General features: G+C 40.5%; 1 protein-coding gene across 1 annotated transcript in view; it reads right to left on the reverse strand.

Annotated features, from left to right (window-relative positions):
* The window catches only part of RBMS3 (RNA binding motif single stranded interacting protein 3), a 1028342-nt gene that overhangs the window by 497890 nt on the left and 506695 nt on the right, over positions 1 to 23757 (reverse strand). Inside the window, exon 4 of the mRNA XM_054991036.1 lies at positions 5397 to 5566. Within this exon, the coding sequence (XP_054847011.1) occupies positions 5397 to 5566 (170 nt within the window). The remainder of the gene's footprint in view (positions 1 to 5396; positions 5567 to 23757) is intronic.

The following is a 23757-nucleotide window of genomic DNA, read 5'->3' on the forward strand; positions in this document are numbered from 1 at the left end:
CCTGTAAGTTGACTCTGACCTATAGATATTTCTTGTTTTATTTGACCATTGCATTAAATTTTAAGAAACATTTTTTCTTCTCTATTTACTCTGAGAATAGAGTGAATATATCTCCGGTTAGGGGATCATTTCTGCATCTCACAAAGTGGTCTTTGACTACAGATCCCAACCTCCAGATGGAGTTTGAGATCTGGAATTACAATTGATCTCCAGATTGCAGAGATTAGTTCCCCTGGAAAAATGGCTTCTTTGGAGAGTGGAGTACTATACCCCACTAAGGCCCCACCCCTCTCCAAACCCCACCCTCTTCAGGTTCCAGCCCCAAACCTCCAGGAATTTCCCAACCTGGAGTTGGAAACTCTTTTTGACTATGAAACTTTATGCTACAATACATTTGTTAGTCTCATTTTCAATGCATGCAACTCTCAAAAGTACAAGTATAAAGAAATCAGCCAACTATTTATTAAAAAATCTAGTGCATAGGTCTTAAAAGAAATACTAAATGATCCAAACCATGACATGGCTAAGAGGATATGCACAGCTTTGAGAGTTGAAGCATCTTCCCTCCTGGACCAGGGTTGGCTATTTTTACCACCTGCATATACATAATCATTAATATCTACAATTGCCTTATTCAGTTGTCTCATTTATTGCTCTTGTCTCTCACTTACGCCAATGAGAGAAGATTGGAACCCAGCTTGGATACTCTGAATTACTCTTCTCCTTCCACCCCAGACTTTCAATGTTGGCAGAGGTAAGAGGAAAAACAAATTCACGCAGCCACATGAAACAAAGCTGCACACGTTATCATTTCATCATAAAATGCATAGTTTATTGCTGTGACGGGTGGTAAGTCCATTAACTTAACATGAGTTTTAAAAGAATTGCACGCATTTATGGAGATGAAATCTATTAAAAACCATTCGCCATGTTAGCTAAATTGAACCTTCATGTACAATGGCAATATATCTCTGAGAAACAGGTCACAGAGACAAACAACAGGGAGAAGCTAGTATTTTCCTGGTTTATTTGTGAATTTCCAGGAACAGGGTCCAGACCCCAAACCAACCATTTATCACTAGATCTCTCCCACCAATTGATTGCCTGTGCTGCCCCCCTTCTTATTCTGGTTCTGCCTTTAGATGTCATTGTAAAATTAGCCCCTGTGAGGCAAGACAAGGGTAAGCTGGGCTGTAGAAGACTCTCACACAAGCTTAGAAACTGCAGGGAGCAGAGGGTCCCAGAGGTCAGGGAGACTAGGAGAGAAAGACTCAGTAACTAGGGTTGCCAGGTCCCTTTACACTCCCGGTAGGAGAGGGGGGACCCAGCATTTACCTTCCTGGTGCTTCTGGAATGCACTGCCACTGCCACTTGTGGCAAGAAAAACAATTAAAAATCGCTGTCCACATAAACATGACATCACTTCTGGGAAAAATCTGGAAGTAATGTCAGTCCATCTAACTGATGGTATTATTTGAACCCACACCAGCATGATGATGTCACTTCTGGGAAGTGACATCATTGTGTAAGGCTGGGGAGTGCATGTACACTTCGCAGTGGGCCGATTTGGGCCCCAAACAGGCCTGCTCTAAAACATGGGACTGCCCTCGGGGCAGTGTGATTATGTCAATGACATTGTTGCCCTGGCCCTGGGAGCATGCCCAGGAAGTCTGTCCACCACCTTTCCCCCCACCGGCCAAGTAAGTGGTGACAGAGTTCGAATCCACATTCACCCATTACCCGCATGTTTATCGGATATCTTCCGTTTGCCTCCAATCTGCGATTTTTTCCTCTTCGTTCACATTCCTGCTTCCAATCCATCTTTCTCGCGCGTCCCTCCGGTCACACGGCCGCTTGAAAACCGCTGTTTTGGGCGGGACCTTTTTTCCCCGCCCATTTTTTTAAAAAAAAAATTGAGTGCACTTTTCCATTATTTCGATCTTGCCTTATAAAGAAACATCATTGAAGATAATGATGCCTCTCTTTCCCCCACTGACAGCACTGATGGCTCTCTCCCATTTTTTTTTTTTTTTTGGAAATTTGGAAGCATGTGGGAAGCTTTCGTGGGCATTTCTTATGCAGGACAGTTCAGTGCCTGAATTTTACTGAAGTTTCACTTCCTTGGAGTGTCATTATTTCAATATTTCATAATTTCGATATTACAGTAATATAAAATAAAAAACAGTTAAAAAGGACGTTTCGCAAGTCCGTTCTGAGGATGGATTCACCCCAAAATGATTTTTCAAACTACCAGATTTGATTCAGAAACAGCATAATCAATAAATCCAATGCTATGAAGTCAAAAACAGTCTTTTGCAGACTACGGAGCACTTGCAAGTTGAATCAGCCAATAGGAACTCTCGGAACGGCTGGAGAGACAGGAAGGGGGGTGGTTTTTTAAAAAACCGCGTAAATTGCGCATTGGCCCGTTCACGGCCACCGTGAAACTCCCGTTGAAAACCTGTGACCACATATTCGGGAGAAATGCGAATGAAATGTGTCTGTTTAATGAGGTAATGTGACCGGCACTCGGGATTGCGTGGGGAATGCAGGGAACATGCGACTTAGAATGAGTAATGTGGATTCGACCAGAGAGCGAAAAGAGGTGCTCCCCTCCAGGGGAATAGGATCCCTATCAGTAACCATAAGATAAAGGCGCAAGTTATAAAGAGCAACACTCAATCAACAGAAAGGCAGACAACACTGTGGAAAGAAGGGGCTAAATGAAATGGGGCTGTGGAGGAACATCACCACACCTTAGGCTAGCAAGAGCTGACAGAATAAATGAGAATGAAGATGCCTAATCACTAGCTATATCATAAACAAAAGCCATGTTATACATTTTATTAGAACATTAGTACTGTATGTTTTTATCTATAGATTTTTCTTAGGACCAACATGGCTACCAGCAATAAGGATGTGCACCAAAAGAAATCAGTATTTTTGGATTTGAGTATCAAGAAGGTCATAAGTATCAGGAATTAGGATTCTTGATATCTGTATCCTCTTATACCAGTTTTGTAATTAGATTGGAGGATTTTCATGGATTCAAAAATAAACAGGCCCATTACTCCTTATGGGAGAACATTTCTGGGGAGATGGAAAGGCTGTTTTAAAAGAAAATTACATCAACATTGCAGCAGAGCTCTGCCTGTCTACCCACCCCCCAAGTTTTAAGAAGATTGGGTTCAGGGATCCAATTCTATGGCCCCTGAACAAAGAACCCCCAGCTACTCTCCATTGTTTCATATGGGGAGGAGAATGAAATGCATTCTCCAGGGCATATAAACCTTATCCAAACGGATAAGAGCAACCACTGACCAAAAAAGCTCAAACAAAGCCCAAGAGAACCAATGCCAAACCAGAGAACACCAACAGAACCAACCAGGAAGCAGAAGGCACACACCAAAAAAAAAATCTTGCCCTGAAGCTGCAGCCAGTTATAGAAGCTTGTTTGTTTCCTCTTTGCAGGTTTCTCAATCCAAAAAAGGAAGGGGGAGGAAGGCAAGGTGATTATCACAGATGAATGGCATTGCTCACTGCAGGGAGCTCAACTGTCTATCCTCTATTATGACCATTCTCCCATAAACCACGTAAGAGAACCATCATGATTGGACAGACAATCATGAACAATCACCTTGCCTCCTCTCCCCCTCACTTTTTAATTCAGGAAACAGACTAAAGGAAGAAAAAACAACCTGCTGCAAACTTCAAAACTGCGGAACCAGTTAATCCCACATATTTCCAGGACTGATCGGGGCTACCAATACTGGTATATCTGAGTTTTCATTATTTTGCAACTACAGACTAACACGGCGAACTCCTCTGGATCTATGACTGTGGTATATCTGAGAATCCTCAAGATGATCAGAATTTCTGAATATACCCCTAACCAGCAATCTCTAACTACAAAATGGTTCGTATGGCCTTTGATAAAATTTGTCAAACATGTTTGAAGATAATGCTAAATCAAAGAATCAAAAAATCCTATGATGATATGCTGAAATGAGGTGTGTGAGCTTTAATTTACATTCAGTTTATGAAACTACAACTCTTTATAGAGGTCTGTAATTATTTGTAGCACTCGATTCCCAGTACCCAGCACTTCCCTGTTCCACGAGTAGGGAGATGCTTGACATCATGAATAAACCTGTGTTTGAATAATCTGAAGAGGACATGAACTTTTCTCTAAAGGTACAGGGACACCTGATGATAATCTGTTCCTCCAAGCAGCTCAGAGCAATGTATAAGATTTCCCTTTGCCTCCATTTTGTCACAACAACCCTGTGAGGAAAGACAGAGGATGCCCAAAGGATGCCCAGTGAACTTCATAGCTAAGAAGGAATTTAAATCCACATATTCCCAATCCTAGTCCAACACACTAGCCATTGCATCATGCCATCTCAAATGGGTTGGGAAGTCTAATTGTCTACGGCTACTGGTTTGAGGAGTCACATTTCCCCTTTCATGTTTTACAGGCTTATCACAGCAAGCACCGTTCAAAATACTGGTGTATGTGTAGCATCATCTCAAAGTGACTAAGATTTCTGGCAGCTGAAGGGGAGCTAGACAAAAGGCAGCCACAAAATACACTCACGGTGGCTTGCGATATATAAAATCAAATATAAAACAATAGTAAAACATTAAAATGAACAACATTATTATTATTATTATTAAAAATTCAGTTGTTAAAACAGCAGTTCCAATAATAAATAAGCAGTTGTTAAAACAGCAGGAGCAATCTAAAAGCATCAATTTCCCTGAAAATGGCTAACGTTTGGTTGCATATATGCTATTGTTCATTGGTAATTCTTATAAAATTCAATGCCAAGTACTGTGCAGAAGAAAATGACACTAATATATCAGAATACATTCAAGGTTTTTGTTTTTTGCTGCTAAGTAAGATGATTCAGGGTATTCCTTCTGGCAGCAATTGTTTTTAATCGAACATGCAAATTTGGCAGGGTCATGTAACCCATTCAAAAAAGTTACTGTTCAAATCACATTGCATGGACCACCATATGCTGTGTTCTTATCTTATATTCTCTTCTCTACTATACACAGCAAGTTTCCCTAGCAACCGCTAATGCATACCCCGCCTGGGATCAAGAGGTAGTCTTCCCTTCATTCTCACCAAAGACTCGGCAGGTCAAATTATGCTTCTTGCCGGCACTGGGTTGTCAGGAAGATTTTTATCACACTTGAACTAAAGATGCAAGTTATCCTTTATCAGGTGTTAGCCGCTGACAGGCATCCCATGCACCCAACTACTTCATTTGCACATAAATAAACCTGCCTGTGTGAGGTTAGAAGCTATTTGGGACAATTTGTCCTTGCAAACGTGACAGTCAAGCACCTGCGTTTCAGTCTGAAGGAGAACAAATTGCTTTACTTACGGCTGGCACAGCTTGATAAGGTCTTGGTCAGTGGTGCCTGGTGGAAGGCCTCGGATGTACAAGTTGGTTTTACTCAACTGTTCGCCGCTGCTGCTGTTGCTGTTGTTGTTGCTACTGTTCGTGCTGGGGCTGGGAGGAGCCATGGGGTGGGGAGCTGGTGCATAGGAATGCTGAAAGCAAGAGAGATGGTGATTGGAAAAAAAAAGAGTACCACCAGCAGCATACAATCAGCAGCCGCATGAGCATAATGGCAGCTCTGAAGCCATTTCCTTAAATCTTCATTGCTGGTGATCAGATAAACATTGATAGTTGAAAATACATATTTATTTATTTATTTAATACCCACCTTTATCCCCAATGAAGACTCAATATGGCTTACATGATTACACAATAATTACATAAGAGGGCTGCCAACCTCCACATGAGACATTGCCCAATGACAGAGATCCATTCCTCTGGAAGGTAGACCTGTGACATCACATCCCTGGGAAGATCCCTCCTCTCCCCAAACTCCACCCTCCCCAGACACTGTTCCCAAATCTCCAGGATGCTTCCAAGCCAGAACTGACAACCTTACATTATAAGGAACAGCAAAGTAAAAAATAATCTAGTGGCATCTTGCAGTGCCATCCTAAGCAGAGTTCCACCTTTCTAAGCCTACTGACTTCAATAATAAATATTATTATTCACTCTTATCTTACTCCGGAGCAAGCTTTCATAAGTCAGAGCTCACTTCATCAAATGCTTTGAAATTTACATCCATTAGGTCAATGCATTTATATTCAGCGACAGAAAGACGGGAATAGGGGGATGGTACAAATTGAGGGTGGTTTAAAACAAAATCCATTTTAAAAAATGAATCCATTCCCTCAGAATGGAAGATTTGTATTCACTTACTGTGAAGCTTCCTTTCTCAGTGGTCCAGGAGTGGGACAGGCCAAAGAGTTACGGCCTGTCCCACTCTGGGACCATGGGAGAATGGTTGTAGGTGGGGGAAAGTAGGATTAAACATAAACTCTTGCTCATACTGGAATAAACTGTGTTAGTCTGTAGCAGCAAATAAAACAAAAATCCAGTGGCACTTTAAAGACTAGCACCTGAAATCATAAGGAGCATGAACAGTTCTCTCATGGTAAGATTCCAGCCACCCCACTGCAAAGCACATTTATCAGCAACATTCGTTTTAAAATGAAGACATATTTTCATTCAAACCACCATATAATATACCTGGAATGAAAACAAATAAATAAAATATAGATTGTAAGGGGAAAATATTTGTAGCAGAAGGCTGTGATTGGAGGCCTGAGTAAGAATTTCTCTCCTGTGCCTCCCAGTATGAGGGCCAACAAGCATTTGTCAACAACCCATCATTCAGTTTCAGATATATAAAGAAAAGAGGAAAAATAACAATTTATTCAAGGGAAAGGCATGTCCTCTCTTGTTCAGAGCTCACCATGGACAGTAGAAATAATGAAATTTTTTCTAGAGTAGCTGTCATAACAAATAATTTATAAGTAATAACCAAAGTCCAAGAAATATTAGAAAACCTGCATCATCATGATAACCATCTTGTATGTTGTTAGGAAATAATTCTAGGAAAATACTTCTGGAAAAAGTCAGATAATTGTGGTGACAGGAATCAGGCAACTTTGCCTTATATGGTGCATTCCATTGTTGCCCTTGGTTACCAATCTCCAGGGGGCTAGAGTTCTCCCGGAATTACAACTCATCTCTAGACAGTACGGATTAGTTCCACTGGAGGAAATGGCAATGTTGGAGGTTGAATTATATGGCATCACAACCTCTTTGAGCTCCCACCCCTTCCTAAACTTTACCTTCTCCCTGTACTGCCCCCCAATCTCCAGCAATTTCCCAAGACAAAGTTGGCAACCTTAGCTCAGACACAGGATTTTTCAACAGCTGCCTTCTTATTTGGGAAAAGCATCCCAAGAGAGGAGAGGAAGAAGGATCTTATCTTGCTGCCCTCCAGATAAGGGCATCTAGGACATGTTAAATATGGTTTTACGTCTCAAGGGATTGGAAAAAAGAGGAATGCTGTGTTCAGTTAATATGCTGGATATAGTTCAGGCACTGGAACTGATATTGATTGAGAGCACTGTTAGCTGTTCATGTCTGAATTTTTTTTTAGTTGAATTTAGTTTGTTTAGTGGCCACTTTAACTTGCTTTATTTTGCCTTGGGACCCAACTTTGTTGGGAAAAGATGGCCTTATAAATATTTGAAATAAATAAATAAAATTATTCATGAATTTTAAGATACTAGTAGGGTCTCCAACCTCCATTTGGGGCCTGGAGTTTCCCCAGAATTACAATTGATCTCCAAATGACAAAAAACAATTCCCTTGGAAGAAATGGCAGCTTCATAGGGTGGATTTTACGGCATGACATCCCCATTGAACTCCCTCCCCTCTCCAAACTTCAACCTCCCTATGCACTGCCTCCAAATCTCCTGGAATTTCCCAAGCTGGAGATTGCAACCCTAGAAATAAACAGCAAAATACTTCATAATTACACAAAGTAACGTTACGCTTAATGGTACCATCATTTATGCAACACTTGGGTCTGTTATTGCTATTAATCAAGTCACCTAAAAGAAGACTTTTTTTTACAATCTGGCAGGTTGTTAAGCAAGGAAAAATTACACTTGATCCCTGGGAGGAAGCAGGCACTATGACTCCAAGGAAAGAGTGTTGGGTAGCATTAATAGTGGGGGAGCACATTTTTAACTGGGTGGGAAACACAAAATCAAGTGTTAAAACCAAAGTATGTCTCTATAGCCCAGCTGTGATTGCATGTTGCACAATCCCCTAGAGATACAATTCATTTTAATAAACAGAACACTGGTATGCTGCTTAAGAAACATGTATTCACTCTGATGCACAGGGCCAATGAACAGTGACCTATTTTTGCAAGTCATTTTTTGCCCCAATGTCTCTGTACAGCTGTTGATAAAGATGAAGTATGTATGCATGACACTGTACTACCTTAAATACCCACTATAGATTGATAGTCTCCCTCACCTTCTATACACACTGGGGTGACAATACTGGTAAGAAAATATGAAATTAAAAGTACGTTGCAAGGATGATCAGACAATAACTATAATTTGGTTCGTAGCACATTAAGACCAGGTTTTGATGTTACAATAAATGAATTATTTTTCTTTTATTTGACATTCTCAGACCAGCTTTGAACATCACAGACAAGTGCCAACCCAGTCTAAGAGACAAAGTAACACCGTAATTTTTGGTTCTTTTTTTTTGAGACAACAGCATTAAATATTCAGATCTTTGGGAACATAAAATGGTATTATTGGTTCTGAACACATTAGCCACCCATGCAACTCACCACGGAAAATAAATGATCTCTTTAGGATAACATGATTTATTTCCATTGGGAGGAACAGGACTTACCAAAAGTGGAGAGTTATCTGATCACTGCTGGAACAGAAAGAAACAAGTCTTCTTTAAAAAAAAAAAAAGGCTGCTCTACAGAATGGTTTTTTTGGGGTTTCTCGTTATTGTTACATGGGTAAATATAATGTATGAACTCAGCAATCACAATCAGTAGCAAATTTGAGTATTCATAGTAGTACCCCAGAGACACCCCAAGTTACAACGATGCTCACTCAATGTATCAAAACTGCTTCAGTGCTAACCTGACAGCTGAGGCAGATCTACTTTTCTGTAGGCTGTATCTAGATTACAATTTCCAATGGCAGAATGGAACTTTCCTGCCTCCCCCTTACCATTGCAATTTAGTGATCTCCACAAAATGGTTCTCCTGGGGGGTAAGGGAACCCAGAGGAATGATGGGGGGGATCTTCCAGCAAGAAGATGTATAAGTGGAAATGGCTAATTTAATCTGGATCCAACCCTGTATTTTCACCCCAACGTTGCTAACATATGTTGGCATGACCATAGCTTTGTTCTTTTAGGTTTGTGTATATGAAATGTATCCTCATACCCATTTCTCATGATGTCCTTTGTACACCACAAAACAGCTTTGTGCTATTCTGTAATAGTGTAACAGCTGCTAGTTGTTGCTCCTATCATGGGCATACACAGCTGTGTTGCTGATGCTTCCTGGTTTCATTTGTGATTCCTCCAAAGTTTCAGAGGATACAACACTTAAAAGTATAATAATGGATGGTGCTCTGCTTCCTGGCTTGTGTGCTGAATAGCACGGATGAGCCCTAACGGACTCCATCAATCCAGTTCTAAACCAAGTGACACCCTTCTAAGTCCAGCAAAACAAACAGCCTGAGAAAGGCATGACTCTGCTTAGGAATGCACTGAAAGTGACACATTTGCAATTCCAAACTCTACAGCAACTCCATGCATAGAAATACCTTTTACATGGCAGATGTGGTCCAACCTGGCTATTCTGAAGTAGAGATGGGCATGAACAGAAAAAAAACCGAACATGATGTTCGTTGTTCGTTGCCATCCATGAACAGGGATTCACGAACAACCACGAACTTGACCATGTTCACGAACATGTTCATGGTTGGCTGTTCATAGGGGACCATTATCCAAGTTTGGTCAAGACCCCTACTGCACCACTCCCAGAAACCTGACCTGAGTAGGCACCAGGAAAGGTACCAATAATAAATAATAGCTTGGCCCCAGAGCCTGGCAGCAGCCCTGGAACCTGAAGGGGTAGATCCATATCCGACCACACACAAAGAAAATTCAAGCTCCAATGCACTCTCCCTGTCTCTCTCTCAAAATGCCAACAGCTGCTGTCTCTCCCTCTCCACTGTCTGCAAAGACTAGTCAGAGCTGGGAGCCCCCCTCCTCCCCCATGGTCTTTGCTCTCTTGTAACAAATTTGGAGCTCCACACTTGAAAGGAAGATCTGCCTATCAAGCTAAATTGGAGCTCCACACTTGAAAGGAACATCTGCCTATCAAGCTAAATTGGGCTTAGATTGGGGTTTTCAGGGCAACAGCAGGAGTTCAGACAGAGTTCAGACAATCCCTGTCTACATTGCCAAGGGAATTGATTGCAGGTGCCAGACTGTCTGGCTTGACGAACAGCAACGAACGAGGCTTGCAACGACCACCTGTTCGTTTAGAATGGGGCCTCACGAACAGCTTGTTCTCGAACAGCAGATTGGGCTGTTCGTGGCTTTTTTTCGTTTGTACTGCTGTTCGTGCCCATTTCTATTCTGAAGTCAATGCGTTGGAGGATTTGACACCATGTGGACATATAGCTTCAAACAATATATTTCAGTATATATTTTCAAACAATCAAGACAGATTAAGTATGTAATTCTCAGTCTTCACCATTCAAGAAAGTTAAATAAAATGAACTAGTATGCAGATTGTTCTCTAAGGAGCTCATTAATTCACTTTACCTAACTAAAAGAATTTTTTATTGTTTGATAAAATGGACCAAACTATTTCTACCACACTGTTTAAAGTGAGGCAAAGATACCACTGGATTTACATCTGGCTACCAACATTCATTTGGAAACCGTGCCTTTCAGGCATTCTACACTAAGCGAGCTGGTAGAAATGGGAAAATTTTGTTTCTTGTGTTCTATAATGTTCCATAAATAAATCGGTTTTGTTGGAAAAATAAATAAATAAATGACTCATCTGCTGGATAGCTAAAGTGGCAAACTTCAGAACAGTGACGGTGATACCACTTTTGTTGTGTAACTTTCTTCTGCCAATTTAAAGCATTTTTTTCCAAAGGGCAAAGCTTCAATTTTTTTCCTCACCTCCAGATGAATATCTCAGTTCCATAGGCCAAATGGTCAGGATCTCAAATGGCCTCTGTAGCAGTGGCAGATATTATCAGCCACTGTATCTGTGTTTTAAAGTAGTCTTGAACTATATGTGCCTTCAGATGGATCGACCAATTTGCACATTCTCATATCTCTCTACAAAGCATATTGGTAAGTAAAACCTCTGAGTTGTACTTCAGTTTTTACTATCATAAACTTTCTTGCCTAAGTGCCTCTGATCAGGGGGTAAGATTTATCATGATTGAGGGAATCTGAGATTACATTTTTATTTTCTATCTGGTGGTATTCACTGGTACTGAATACTATAGCGCTTTTGGCCGGGGGGGGGGCTCTCCCAAGTCTTGAGGGGTTAACTGGTGGAAATCAATGCAACCTTATATGAAAGTACTGGTATTTAAAAACAAGCACTGGGTAAACCTCTGCAACCTCCTACTGTATCTTCTTACAATATTTCATCCTATGCTAGATTTTACATTTTGCCTATTAAATAGCTGGGAGAGTTTCACATCCATGCTGAGTAAACTTCCTACTCTAGGTTGGATGTTATTAGAAACCAATTCTTTTTGTAATTCTCCCTTCTGTTATGCATATAATAAGCCTGACACATTTACAATGTTACACATCTGAAGAAGTGAGCTCTAACTAATGAAAGCTTATGCTGCAATAAATTAAGTCTTAAAGGTGCCACTAGACTCCTGCTTCATTCAGTGATCTCTACAGTGGATAGATGTACTCAGTGAGTGGAACGGAGGGAAGATACTCAACTACCATCTGTTCTAGAATATAGGCTTATATTTTTCTTTCACACGGCTGAATGAGCCTTGAGTTAGCTACATCTAGATATTGTTATTGCACAAGCGTTTGTGGGCAGAAGGGGAAAATATTATTTCCTGTAAGAATTTATATATATTTATAAAATAAACATATACATACATACATACATACATACATACATACATACATACATACATACATACATACATACATACATACATACATACATACATACATTTCTTGTTTCTTGCACGACCTGACAGAGAGTGTGTGTAGTGGTTAGAGTGCTTGGCCAGTCTTGGAGACCTGGGTTTGAATATCTACTCTGTTATGGAAGCTTGCTGAGTAACCTGGAGCCAATCACACACACTCTGTCTAACCTATCTGACAGTGTTGTTGTGAGGATAAACTGGAGAAGACAAGAACAATGTTTTGGGTCCCCACTGGAGAAAGGTAGTATATAAATGAAGTAAGTAAGTAAACCTAGTTAATATTAAAGGCCAGTCATTTTTATTCATTGATATCATTCAGAAAGAAACTCAAAAACTCATTGTGGGCAGGCATGATTTCAGAAGATCAAGGCTAGCATGATTGATACCACATCCCATAAATTCACTTATTGACAAATACTAATAAGAAGGAAGATGTTGTGATCAAATGAAACATTTCTGCCTTTTGTCTCCTTGAGTAATTGATAGTCTTTCCTGATAAGTGTTAATTGCCCAACTAAAGAATCTCTTATTTATTTACACTGTATAAATAATCACTTTTAGAGTTTTAGTTAACTTCACTTAAAGATACAAACTGCTGTAGCAACATCTACTTTACTTGAGGATAAACAGTCCCACATTCTACTCTGTCCAGTAGAGTTCAATGACCAGCAGTATACTCGTCAACAGGATTTGAACCCTGAACTTCTGCTACTACTTGATTTGAAGGATGACATTAATCGTGGATGAAAGAAAAGCTGTTATCTCAGAGACGCATTAGCGTCACTGAACAAAACTGCCCTTTCTGCCAGCTACAAAAGTTCTTAAGAGTTTTAACTTTTGTCCTAGAAAGCCCTCCTGCCTTAAGAAAAGAAAACTGGGCCTCATGCCCATAGTGAAGTACAGGTCAGTTTACAAAAATGCCTTTAAAAATAAGATTAATACTGCTGGAGATCAAGGCAGCGATCACCACAGCAGCTACTGATTATTCCAATTTCCAGCATTACTCCCTTAGACAGTCAATGGAACCACATATCTCATCTGGAAAAGAAGGGAGAAGGACTGTGATGCTGCTCCTTTCTGTACCAACAGATCAACGTCTTCTAGCTTTTTCTATTACTCACTCAGTTCAGTTCATCAATCCAAGTTTTACTTATTTATTTACAAAATTTACCCCACCTTCCTGCCTTGTTCAGGACCATCAAGGCAGCTAACAGATTAAAAATACTTAATAAAACACTTCTTAAAAACATTAAACCAAACAAAAACAGACCTCCTTGGCATGCTCCCAGGGAAGCACAACAATGTCACTCTCAGGAGTGATGTCATTGTGCTGAACCGAGAGTACTCCCACACTTCGCAGCAGGCCAATTTGGGCACAAAATGGGTGGGGCAGGGTGATGATGTCACTTCCCAGAATGACAACAACAGTGAGTACTGGGTTCCCCCACTTCTGGTGGTAGGCTAAGGGGACCTGGTAACTCCCAAACTAGATGTTCACAGTAGTGGTCAGAGGCAATTTCACCACTGTGAAGGCTGGGAAATATTTTCCTGAAATCGTAATGTTTGCTGCAGTCAACATTCAAGATCTTTCGATGAGCAAAATATCCAACTTTTACTCTTTTGCAATCAGCAATGGCCATGGTATTATTTTGTAAGAACTTAAAATCTTTAGGCAGCCCCAAGTTTCAACAAAATTAAAAACAAAACAGTTCCACCTTCCCACATACAGCTCTTAAATTGGCATCACAAAAATGGATGCAAGATCCCTAATGGATAATTGTACTCACAATGATACATTACTGAGTGAAAATAGGCAAAAGACTATGCCAAAGGGAACATTTGCAAACAAAACATTTTATACTTATGCAGCCCATTCCCAAAGAATCCTAATCAAATTTTTATACCTTACACACATTATGGAAATCAGCCTAAGAAAATGTTTTAATAAACATTAAGGTTGCTTTCAAATTTATATACCAGCAATGTGATAGGTAAGACATCATAATAACCATTTTGCTTTAAAGATGTATTGTAGTTCATGCACACTGATATAGTTTGTAAAACCAATGCAGCACAGTCTTGTTTCAATGTCACCCAGTAGGGGTGTGCATTATGAAATTCCTGAAACAAAGATATACACAAAATTCTTTGTTTTGGGTCTCCAAAAGGCAGTTTCCAACCATACCCGACCAGGTGTGTGTCATTCTTCAAAGCTACCTCCCCACTGGACTGGGTAGGGAAAGTCTCATCTCCTTAGAAGATCTACCCCCTTTCTTTGGCCCAAATGGGAGCTTGCATCTACTTCCCAAACTTCCTTGCCAACTTTTCGCCAGTTCTCCTGTGAGAGTTGAATTGCTCTCAGTTATGACTAGAGATGGGCATGAACCAGTAAAATTCCAAACCGTGCGGTTCATGGTTCGTCGCATTTCACAAACCACGAACTTTCACGAGCTTGCTCCAGTTCATGAGCTGGTTCGTTCAGTTCGTGAAAATGTCATTTCCAGGTCAGCAGAAGGTCTACACACAGCCCATCCCCTCCCCATTGCCTAGGAAACTGATTGATTGGTGCCAGACTGTCTGCAGTGATGAACCGAAATATGAATCAAACAAACCAGCTAAAATTCATCACGGTTCATGAGAAATGAGCTTCCATGAACTATCAGTTTGTGAACCACGAACTGGCTTGGTTCGTGATGAACTTTGGTTCATATTTTGCTTCGTGTCCACCTCTAGTTAGGACCTCGCCTCCCAACTCTTTACACTTGATTCCTCTCCGGTCTAAAAACAGACCCTCCTCTTTCCAGCTCAAGCTACCCAATCAGGTTCCTTGGAGTAGCCTGTCACTTAACCCTTAACAATCCTTTAGCTGTTTGTACAGAATTTCCAGGCTTTTAAAAAGTGCACTCCATCACAACCATCCTTCCTCATTGTGCTGTTTGTTTGCTTTCACAAAGTGAGAAATAATAACAACAGCATTCGATTTATATACCGCCCTTAAATATTACCTCTTTCCTGAAATATCTCATGTGTGAATCACCCAAATGAGAGAAGATCATATATTCTAGCATCTCACAGTGGAGTAGAGACACAGCAGTGGGAACAAACTAATTCTACAGAGTCCAATAATTGGCTTCCCTCATTAAACAATTTTGTAAATGCCATCTTCAAATGTATAGTCCTCGTTTACTTAGAAAGCAAGTGCTTGTTTTTTCACAGTTCAGCTGTAATCTGTACATTTTTAGCCAGAAGTACATAGTAGGATTTTATCCAGAGAGAAAGGCCATTGTCTGGTTTCCATGTAGGGCTGCCAGTCCTCCAGTGGGGGCAGGGGAATTCCCTGCTCTTAGCCTTTGCCCCCCGCTGCCACTTATCTGGCCAGCAGAGACATCAAGTTCTGGGAGGGATGTCATCATGCCACGCCCAAAGCATGCTCACACTTCACACACACACACACACAAGGACCCTGAAAAGGTGAGTGCCAAGTTCTCTTCCCCTCCTGGCAGGAGGGTAAGGGGACCTGGCAACCTTATTTCCATGTACTTTATATATAAAAGTGCCAAGCAATCTAAACATCTATATCATATGTTATAATTCTCTTCCATATGAAATGTTACCCTCAAGCCCACTAAAAAGTAAAACTGCATTGAGCTCACTTGTAGCTGAAGACTGAAAGCAGTATAGACTCTGCTAAATTGTTTACGAGATGGTTGCCTAAGATCTAAGTAAATCAACAGAGACTTCATCTGTTCCACAAAAGGAAATGGAAAAAACAAATAGGACAGAACATATACACATTGTAGAATGAATATTGTTCTGTGCTATGCTACTGCTACAAGTAGTTCCACACACAACTGATGTTCTAATTAAATAGGGCTATAAAGTACAATAGAACCCAACCCCCCAATCAAAACAATTAAAAACTAATCAGGGGTATAAACCATTAGCACCCCTAATTTGGTTAACCAAGATGTATTCAAAATATGTGTACTTTGGTAATCATCGGCTACTGAAAATAAATATCATAAAGCCTCTCTCAAAGTGGATATTTTATCTATACATTTCAGGGAGATTCCAATCTCTTCTTACAGTTCTGTATACTTATAATTCACTTGGCAGAAAGCCTTGCATCATTTTCATTCTCACATCAGTGTCTTCCTTTTCATCTTGAAACATGAGGATTTTTTAAAATCTTCAACTACATATCTGAAGTGCAATCCAGCTGTTTTAGTGTTAATGAGAGTTTGTTGCTGATTTTAGCTGGCTATGGACTAGAGATGGGCACAAACCGCATTACGGACCTCAAAAACCCACAAAAATGGCGCTCGCACGATCGTGATAGACTACGATCTCCATTGCTATGTCTAGTCACAAGATGTCCTAATGTCTAAAATGTCATAAAATACATTCCACTTGAGTGCTTTATACACCATATTTTGTAAAAACAGTAGTTCCTTACATTTCTTTGACTTTTTTTTAAGCAGGCTTTATGACTGACAACTAAAAGTTTCAGTCAGGGTGATAAGAAGTACAAGTGTCATCATTATTCCAAAATCCTTCATTACTACAAGAGAACTTTAATATTTCATAAAGCAAAAGCTGTTACACCAGTGGGCATGTATTCAGGATCTTTTCAATAGAAGTAATACTTAAGCAGAAAATAGTCATAGCAGTCAAAATGGATGCAATCCCAAACAAATAAGAGCAATATTAAGCTCTTGTAAAATTTCACAGAAAGCAAACAGTTAGGGCTCATGGTGGTTTATTGATTAGCAGTCTTTGCTCATATTGCTAAGATGATTTGTTACTTATTGTTGTTGTTGTAGTTATTTCGAAAGAGGCAACACAGTCGGGCATGTGGTTAATTTTTATACATGGGTTTCCATATGAACTGGGTCCTATTCTGTATTTGTAAGATTAATTTGTAAATTTTTTTAAAAAAATTATTGTAAGACAACCACTTTTTCAGAGACCAGTGACAGGCAGGAAAGTGTTGCAACATGAAGGAGCCTTCTGAATCTGGCAGTAACACGGGACACACACACAAAATGATTGCATCCTTGGAAACAGGAACTACAAGCAGGGGACCCGGAAGTACTTGTAAGGAACATCTCATTTCCCCTTCCACACCATTTCCTCTTTCCTTTCTCTGAAAGCCTCCATAGCCTCTTCCTCTTTCTGCTTCCTTCTCTTTTTCCCACCCACCAGCCAATCTACCTTTACCTGCCCCCCTAGCTTTCCCTCTTTCCCTCCCTTGACAGCCTCTACCCAGGAGAACTAAGGATTTTCATGCCAGGGACTGAACATGTGACTTTTTGCATACAACAACTAAGGTTACCAGCTCCAAGTTTGGAAATCCCTAGAGATTTAGGGGTGGAGCCTGTGGAGGGAGGTGTTTTGGGAGATGAGGGAGTTCAGCAGAGATATAATGCCATATAGTCCACCCTCCAAAGTTGCCATTTTCTGTAGTCTAGAGATCAATTTTAATTCCTGGAAAACGCCAGGCCCCACCTGGTGGTTGGCAGCCCTAACAACAGTTCTGTTTAACCACTGAATCACCACTGTCCTAATGATTTTTTTTTTACTTCCTCTAGCAGATAAGGCTGCTGAAACACCATTATGGCATCCCATACAATGAGCTTGACGCGTCTTTTCTCCAATAAATAAATAAATAAATAAATAAATAAATAAATAAATAAATAAATAAATAAATAAATAAATAAATAAATAAATAAATAAATAAATAAAGAGAGCCAACCACTGAAAATCTTTAGATGACAACTAGCCTCCTAACTTTCTCAGTTTTTCTGCAACTAGACATTACCAATCAAGTCTGTCCTGTTTTTATTCATGCATAAAAAGCCAAGGGCCCTGAAGCTGGAAAAAATTAATTTTAGTGAAAAGCAGCCAAGTTAGAAACAGTTTCCCCATGATTAGAAACAGATGCTATGACAAAAACAACAGGTTAGTTAGGTCTGGTTAAGATAACCCGACCAGCTCCATGTTACTAAGGCCAAAAACAAGCCTATTCTAAGCTGTCTGGCTGCTATTATATGTGTATGTTGGATTTCCTGTGTCTGAATCATATCAAACAAATGGAGAAAGTCATGGATTTCGACTGTATTACATTTTAGGAAATCTATACTCCTGATCTGAAGTGTTAATCCTGTTACTCGGCAAAAGTTTTCTTGCCATAAACATGATCTCATTCATTCTTACCCTTTATTATCTTTTACTAGTTCATCCTTCTATAGTCTCTTTAAGAACTTTGTTGGCTATTCACTTGCCAGGCCTACCACCAGGGACTAGTGAGTCTTCGGACTCTTCCAAAAGTTCAGTTTTCTCTTTGTCTGATAAATATTTCTTCCTGATGCCTAGAAGAACTGCATACTTTCCTCTAAATGCCAGAGTTTAGGTGTAGCTGACACCATTTGAAATACTTTGAAATACCTTGAAATAAAAAAATGCTAAATTAAGCACAGTCTATATACTCTATTAACTGAGGCAACATATATTTTCTTCTTAACATGATTTATTGGTTAAAACTGACAGCTTCTGTAATTGTTCTTTTTTTCTTCCATCCTTCTGTTTTATGTAAATTCTACAGATTTGTTTGGCCCCTTTTGTCTGCAACATCTAATGTAATGTGTGATGTACCCATATTTAAACAAAAACAAAAACGTTTTTTAAAAAACCTTGCAGCCATACAAGTTGGGTCCTACTTGGTATCTCATTCCATTCCATTCATTAACACATGCAGCTCCGGCTTTTAGACAATACATAGTTATATAAAATGAATAATTATATAAAATTATATAAATGAGTAATTTATATAAAATATAAAAATAAAAATTATATAAAAAATTTATAATTATATAAAAACTAGCTTGATGCCCGTGATTTGCTATGGTATTTAACTACTTTAAATCCAATTATAATACTTATGGGTATGTAACATTTTTTGGTTTGTGGCGGGGGGGGGGGGTTGATTTGGTTTTGTAGTATAATAGCATAGTACCCGAGCTTCACAAAAGTATTTGAATAAAGTGAAGCATGTTGATGCCTAAAACTGATGACGTGAATTTCGAAATGTAACATTTATTGAAGAGATTTTTAAAAGGAAAAGATTGTGGTACAAGAAATAAAGTGAAAAATACATACAACCATTTTTTTTTCTACTGAAGGATCTCTTTGTAGACTACATTGGTGGTTTCCTCCCACTTTGGAGCCCCCACTTTGAGAAGGTTGTGGGTTTGGAAGCCAGGAGGGTTAAGCATGTTGAGGAACTACACAGGGTAGTTGACGGCATCATCCATTTGCACCACCAAGTCCACAGATCTGTACTCAATATCTGCCCCTTCAAGGGAGTTGTGTTTCATTAATGATGGCAGCCTTGTCTTTCTTGGGGGTCAGAGTGGCACGCTTGCACAGCCTGTCCATGGACTTCTTCATGATAGTGATGATATCAGGGTATATTGTGGCTGTTAGGTCTGCTAGGGTCGTCACTACTGTGCCCAGGCCTGCAGGGATGGTCACCTGCCATACTGACTTTTATATAAAATCCCTTTTCAGGAGTCTTGTACTGTTTTTCTTCAACTGTCTCCAAAGCAGCTATTTTCTCCAGGGGAACTGATCTCAGTCACCTGGAGATCAGTTGTGATTCTGGGAGATCTCCAGCCACCACCTGGAAGCTGGCAACCATACACCACAGGGAGATTGGCAACCCTAGTGAACTTTTAGGGGAAGATTGGAAGATGCATTTTACCTCAGGACACATTCACTGACTCCCTTAGCAACTGTTTAGAATGCTGGCCCCATATACAAATGACCTTGAAAGCTAGCCCAATCAGGGAAGAGTGGCTGAGTTGGCAGTTGGCAGAGGAGGAGAAGCCTGCCAACCACACATGAAAGCTGTATCCCTATGGGAAAACAACTTTTACCCCTTTTTACCCCCTTAGGGGACAAATTTCTTACAATCCCTTCTTAGTGAGCCCCTACACCACAAAAGGAACGCCCTGCCCAAATTTCATGTCTCTAGGTCCAGGGGTTTGGGCTGGGCATTGATGAGTCAGTCGAGACACTTGTCTTTATATATATAGATAATTATATAAAATATAAAATTAGATGTATATAAAATAAAAAATAAACCTCCAAGCTAAACATCCCCATACTCTCAACAATTTATATTAACCAGCAGTTAAAAGCAAACTAAAATTATAAACCACTCTCAATGGTTTATTGTGGTACCCTAGCCACTGTCAAGGCAGCTAGGGTACTAGAATAATAACCAAACACAGTTATGTATTTTGGCAACTGTCAGGATCACATCACTGTCATTATCTGACAGAAGATTAAGCAGATGGGTAGTCCCTAGAACCTGGTATCCAATCTTTGCCACACAGCATAGCAACGCTCACATCCTGTTTGCTGGTCACAAGACGGGACAACTACTCAATGAACTGTTTGGATGAGCCTCAGTGAATTTCCATAGTTACAGTCACGTCTCCCCTACCCTACATCTGTCATCTCATCCACATATTTTAAAAGTCATATAGTAAAAAGAAAAGAAATCAGTTTATGATTTTTGAGCTGAGATTTACTACTTAAAGTGTCTGTCCGTGAACCCAGCTAATCATGCATTCCATTCTTGTGATCACTTCTCAGACAAATGCTGCTAGACTACACAAGCACAAAAGCAGGCCATGCAATCTACACAATATTATTTCAAGAAAGGGTCTGACTACACAGGGACAAAGAACTGCAAGCAATCCCAAGGTTTAGAATGCAGCTCATGTCTAATCATCACTCCAAGGAATACCCCCTCTTCTCCTGTGAACAAGATGATTCAGTTCTTGGACTGGATAAAAGCAACTGCAGAGATGCAGGCGCAGAGCTTCTTGGCAGGGCCCGAGATGAACTTCAGCACATCAAGGAACAGCAATGCGATCAGACTAGAACTCACCTTCCAGGGAATCGGGGGACTAGGGCAAGGTAAGTTTGCCTATTAATAATTTTTGTGCTGAAGTCTTCAACAAGCCTAATCCTGAAGTGAATGTAGTCTAGCATTGTCCTAAAATCAATTAAGAGGAATCACTTCCCTCTGGGTAGTAAGACGGCATTCCTAGCTAGATAGCAAAGACTGTGTCTTCTTGTTTCTAGAGGTGGGCACAGACCGAAAACTGGACCTAAATTTGACACAGACTTGCCCTGTTTGGCGTTTGTGAACAGGCAGGCGGGAACTGCATTTTTCATGGATACCACGACTTTTGGGCGGGTCTGTTGGTCCATTGCTCTGTGAATGCAGACATCCCAGTGCTGTGTAATCAATTCCCTAGGCAACGTAAGGAGCTGCCTGCAGACATTTTGCTGCCTTTGGGCTAATCTTAGGCCTAAAAACCTGGATAGACAGCTCTGGCTGCCAACCAGAAAGCTCCCATTATTCTCTATATGAGCATTTGGGGCGGAGCCACGGTTTCACTTTCCAGCCCACAGTTACCGAGCAAGGAACTGCTTGTTGTCGGAGTTTTTTTGCATTGCGCATTGCAAGAGGGAGGCTTGGGGCTTGTGCTGCAACAATGCTCTGGGAGCATTATACGTTATTGGGTTTCCTCAGCTGAGGGCTCACTCTTCTGTTTCATTTTTCCCCCTTTCTATTCTTATATATTTGTGGGGTGGTGGGCTAGGGCTCTGAGTTTCTGGAGTTAAACCCATGTCGGCTGACTCCATTTTTAATTGATCTGTAGTTTTTTGCCACAGAGCTGCCAGGCCCCCTCTATAGAACAGGCGCCCACTGGGACAGCCCTAGTTGAGTGTGCTTGCTAACTGGTCTGCCCGCCCGAGGAAGATGCAGGAGGAAGACAGGAACCTGATTAGCTGCCTCTCTCCATGCCATTCTGAACATAAGGTGGATGAGCACTGCTTTCCTACCTCCCCTTGCCGACCCTAGTGTTAAATCTACATTCAGAGAGGGGAAGGCTTGGACTCAGCTTCAGTAGCACTTCTTTGCAAAGGGGCCAGGGAAAGGGAGGACAAGACAGGCATGCTGGGTTTCTGTGGGCATCTAGTCTCCTCCATACCAGCTCCTTCTATTTCCCTGAATTCATCACCATCAGCATTTACAGGACCCCATGCCAGTTCGCCCAAGGAAGATGCAGGAGGAAGACAGCAATCTGATCAAGCTGCCCTTGACACCACCCCCACCTTTCCAGCCTGCAAGACTAGGGCCATTTCCACACGGCTTACCTTTTGCCAGGATGCAGCGTGCTCTCGCACAAAATCGCGCAATAACAATTGTTTTTAAGGGGAGGGGGACCCTAAGCAAGAGATGCTGCCGAATTTCACCTAAAGCAAAATTTCAAGTTTGCCACTCAATAGAAATATCTTATATCTCAGGGAGTTTCTGCACATCTTTACCAGGGTGTCTCAATTACTGCCAAGGTCATAACTTTGGAACAGGTCCTTCGAAAATGGTTTCAGACACCAGGACTGGGAACCTTTGCCTTTGGAGAGCTAGACTAGCTAGAGTACATAGATGGGCTAGATGGGAGGATTCAGAATGAGGCCCCTTCTTGAGTTCTAAACATAAAAGTACGTATGCTTCAGATAATTCCAGTGCTGTGGGTGGGTGGAGGCAGTTGGCACAATGTCAACAATTTGTGAATTTGTAAACACTGCAGTTGACCAACCCTGCCTCATGTCTCCATTTATCATGCACATTTTAATCACCATGTCCCTTTCTTTTCAACAAATTCAACCAAGTCAAACAAAATAGATTATGAAACCAACTCTTATATCCCTTATCATATTAAAAGCAAAGAGGTTTCTTAGCAGAATGGCACCTTTAAGCCTACATGATTTTTTGTGGCATAGATATGCAGTGAAATCCTAAACAGACTTACTCCAGTCTAAGCCCAGTGATTTCAATGGGCTTAGATTGAAGTAACTCTGCTTAGGATTTCACTGTTGGCTAAAATTCATTTCACATTAAGGTATTTCTGACAAAAGGGGCTTTAGTGCTCAAAAGCTTATGCCACAATAAAACTGTATGATGTCAGAAGACCCTTAGCTAGTTTTTTTTTCCTTTACTGCCTTGGAATTAGTATGAGAATTTTAGGATTCTTTTCAACATGCCATTATGTACCCTCTTCAGTCTTCTTGAGACAAAACCAGTTTCCCTCAAAATATACGGCAGCATACTTGGCTTTTATCAGTATTAGTAAGCATTTAGCATTGATAATTTGCATTAATGTAACCAAAAGAAGTCATCCTGTTAGCATTCAGTTTAAAAGTGTCTTCAGTGCAGTGATTCATGGAGAAAATTAATAGCTATCATTTTAGCAGTAACAGTTTAAGCAGCAGCCAGCAAGAGACATGCTTTTCTTGTGTTGAATGCAAATATCATGTGATGTGGAATTTCCATCACCATTACTTGGCTCTGTCTTTAATAGGTTTTCAACATGTACAAGCACAGTGCTTATAAATAGAATGAAAAGTTCCCCCAAACATATTTATCCATGACATGAATGGGAATCATTCTCTGCCCAACTGTCTGTGTGTACAGTAGACACACACACACACACACACACACACACACACAGAGCCAT

Source organism: Eublepharis macularius, chromosome 11 (assembly GCF_028583425.1).
Source record: "Eublepharis macularius isolate TG4126 chromosome 11, MPM_Emac_v1.0, whole genome shotgun sequence".
NCBI classification, from domain to species: domain Eukaryota; kingdom Metazoa; phylum Chordata; class Lepidosauria; order Squamata; family Eublepharidae; genus Eublepharis; species Eublepharis macularius.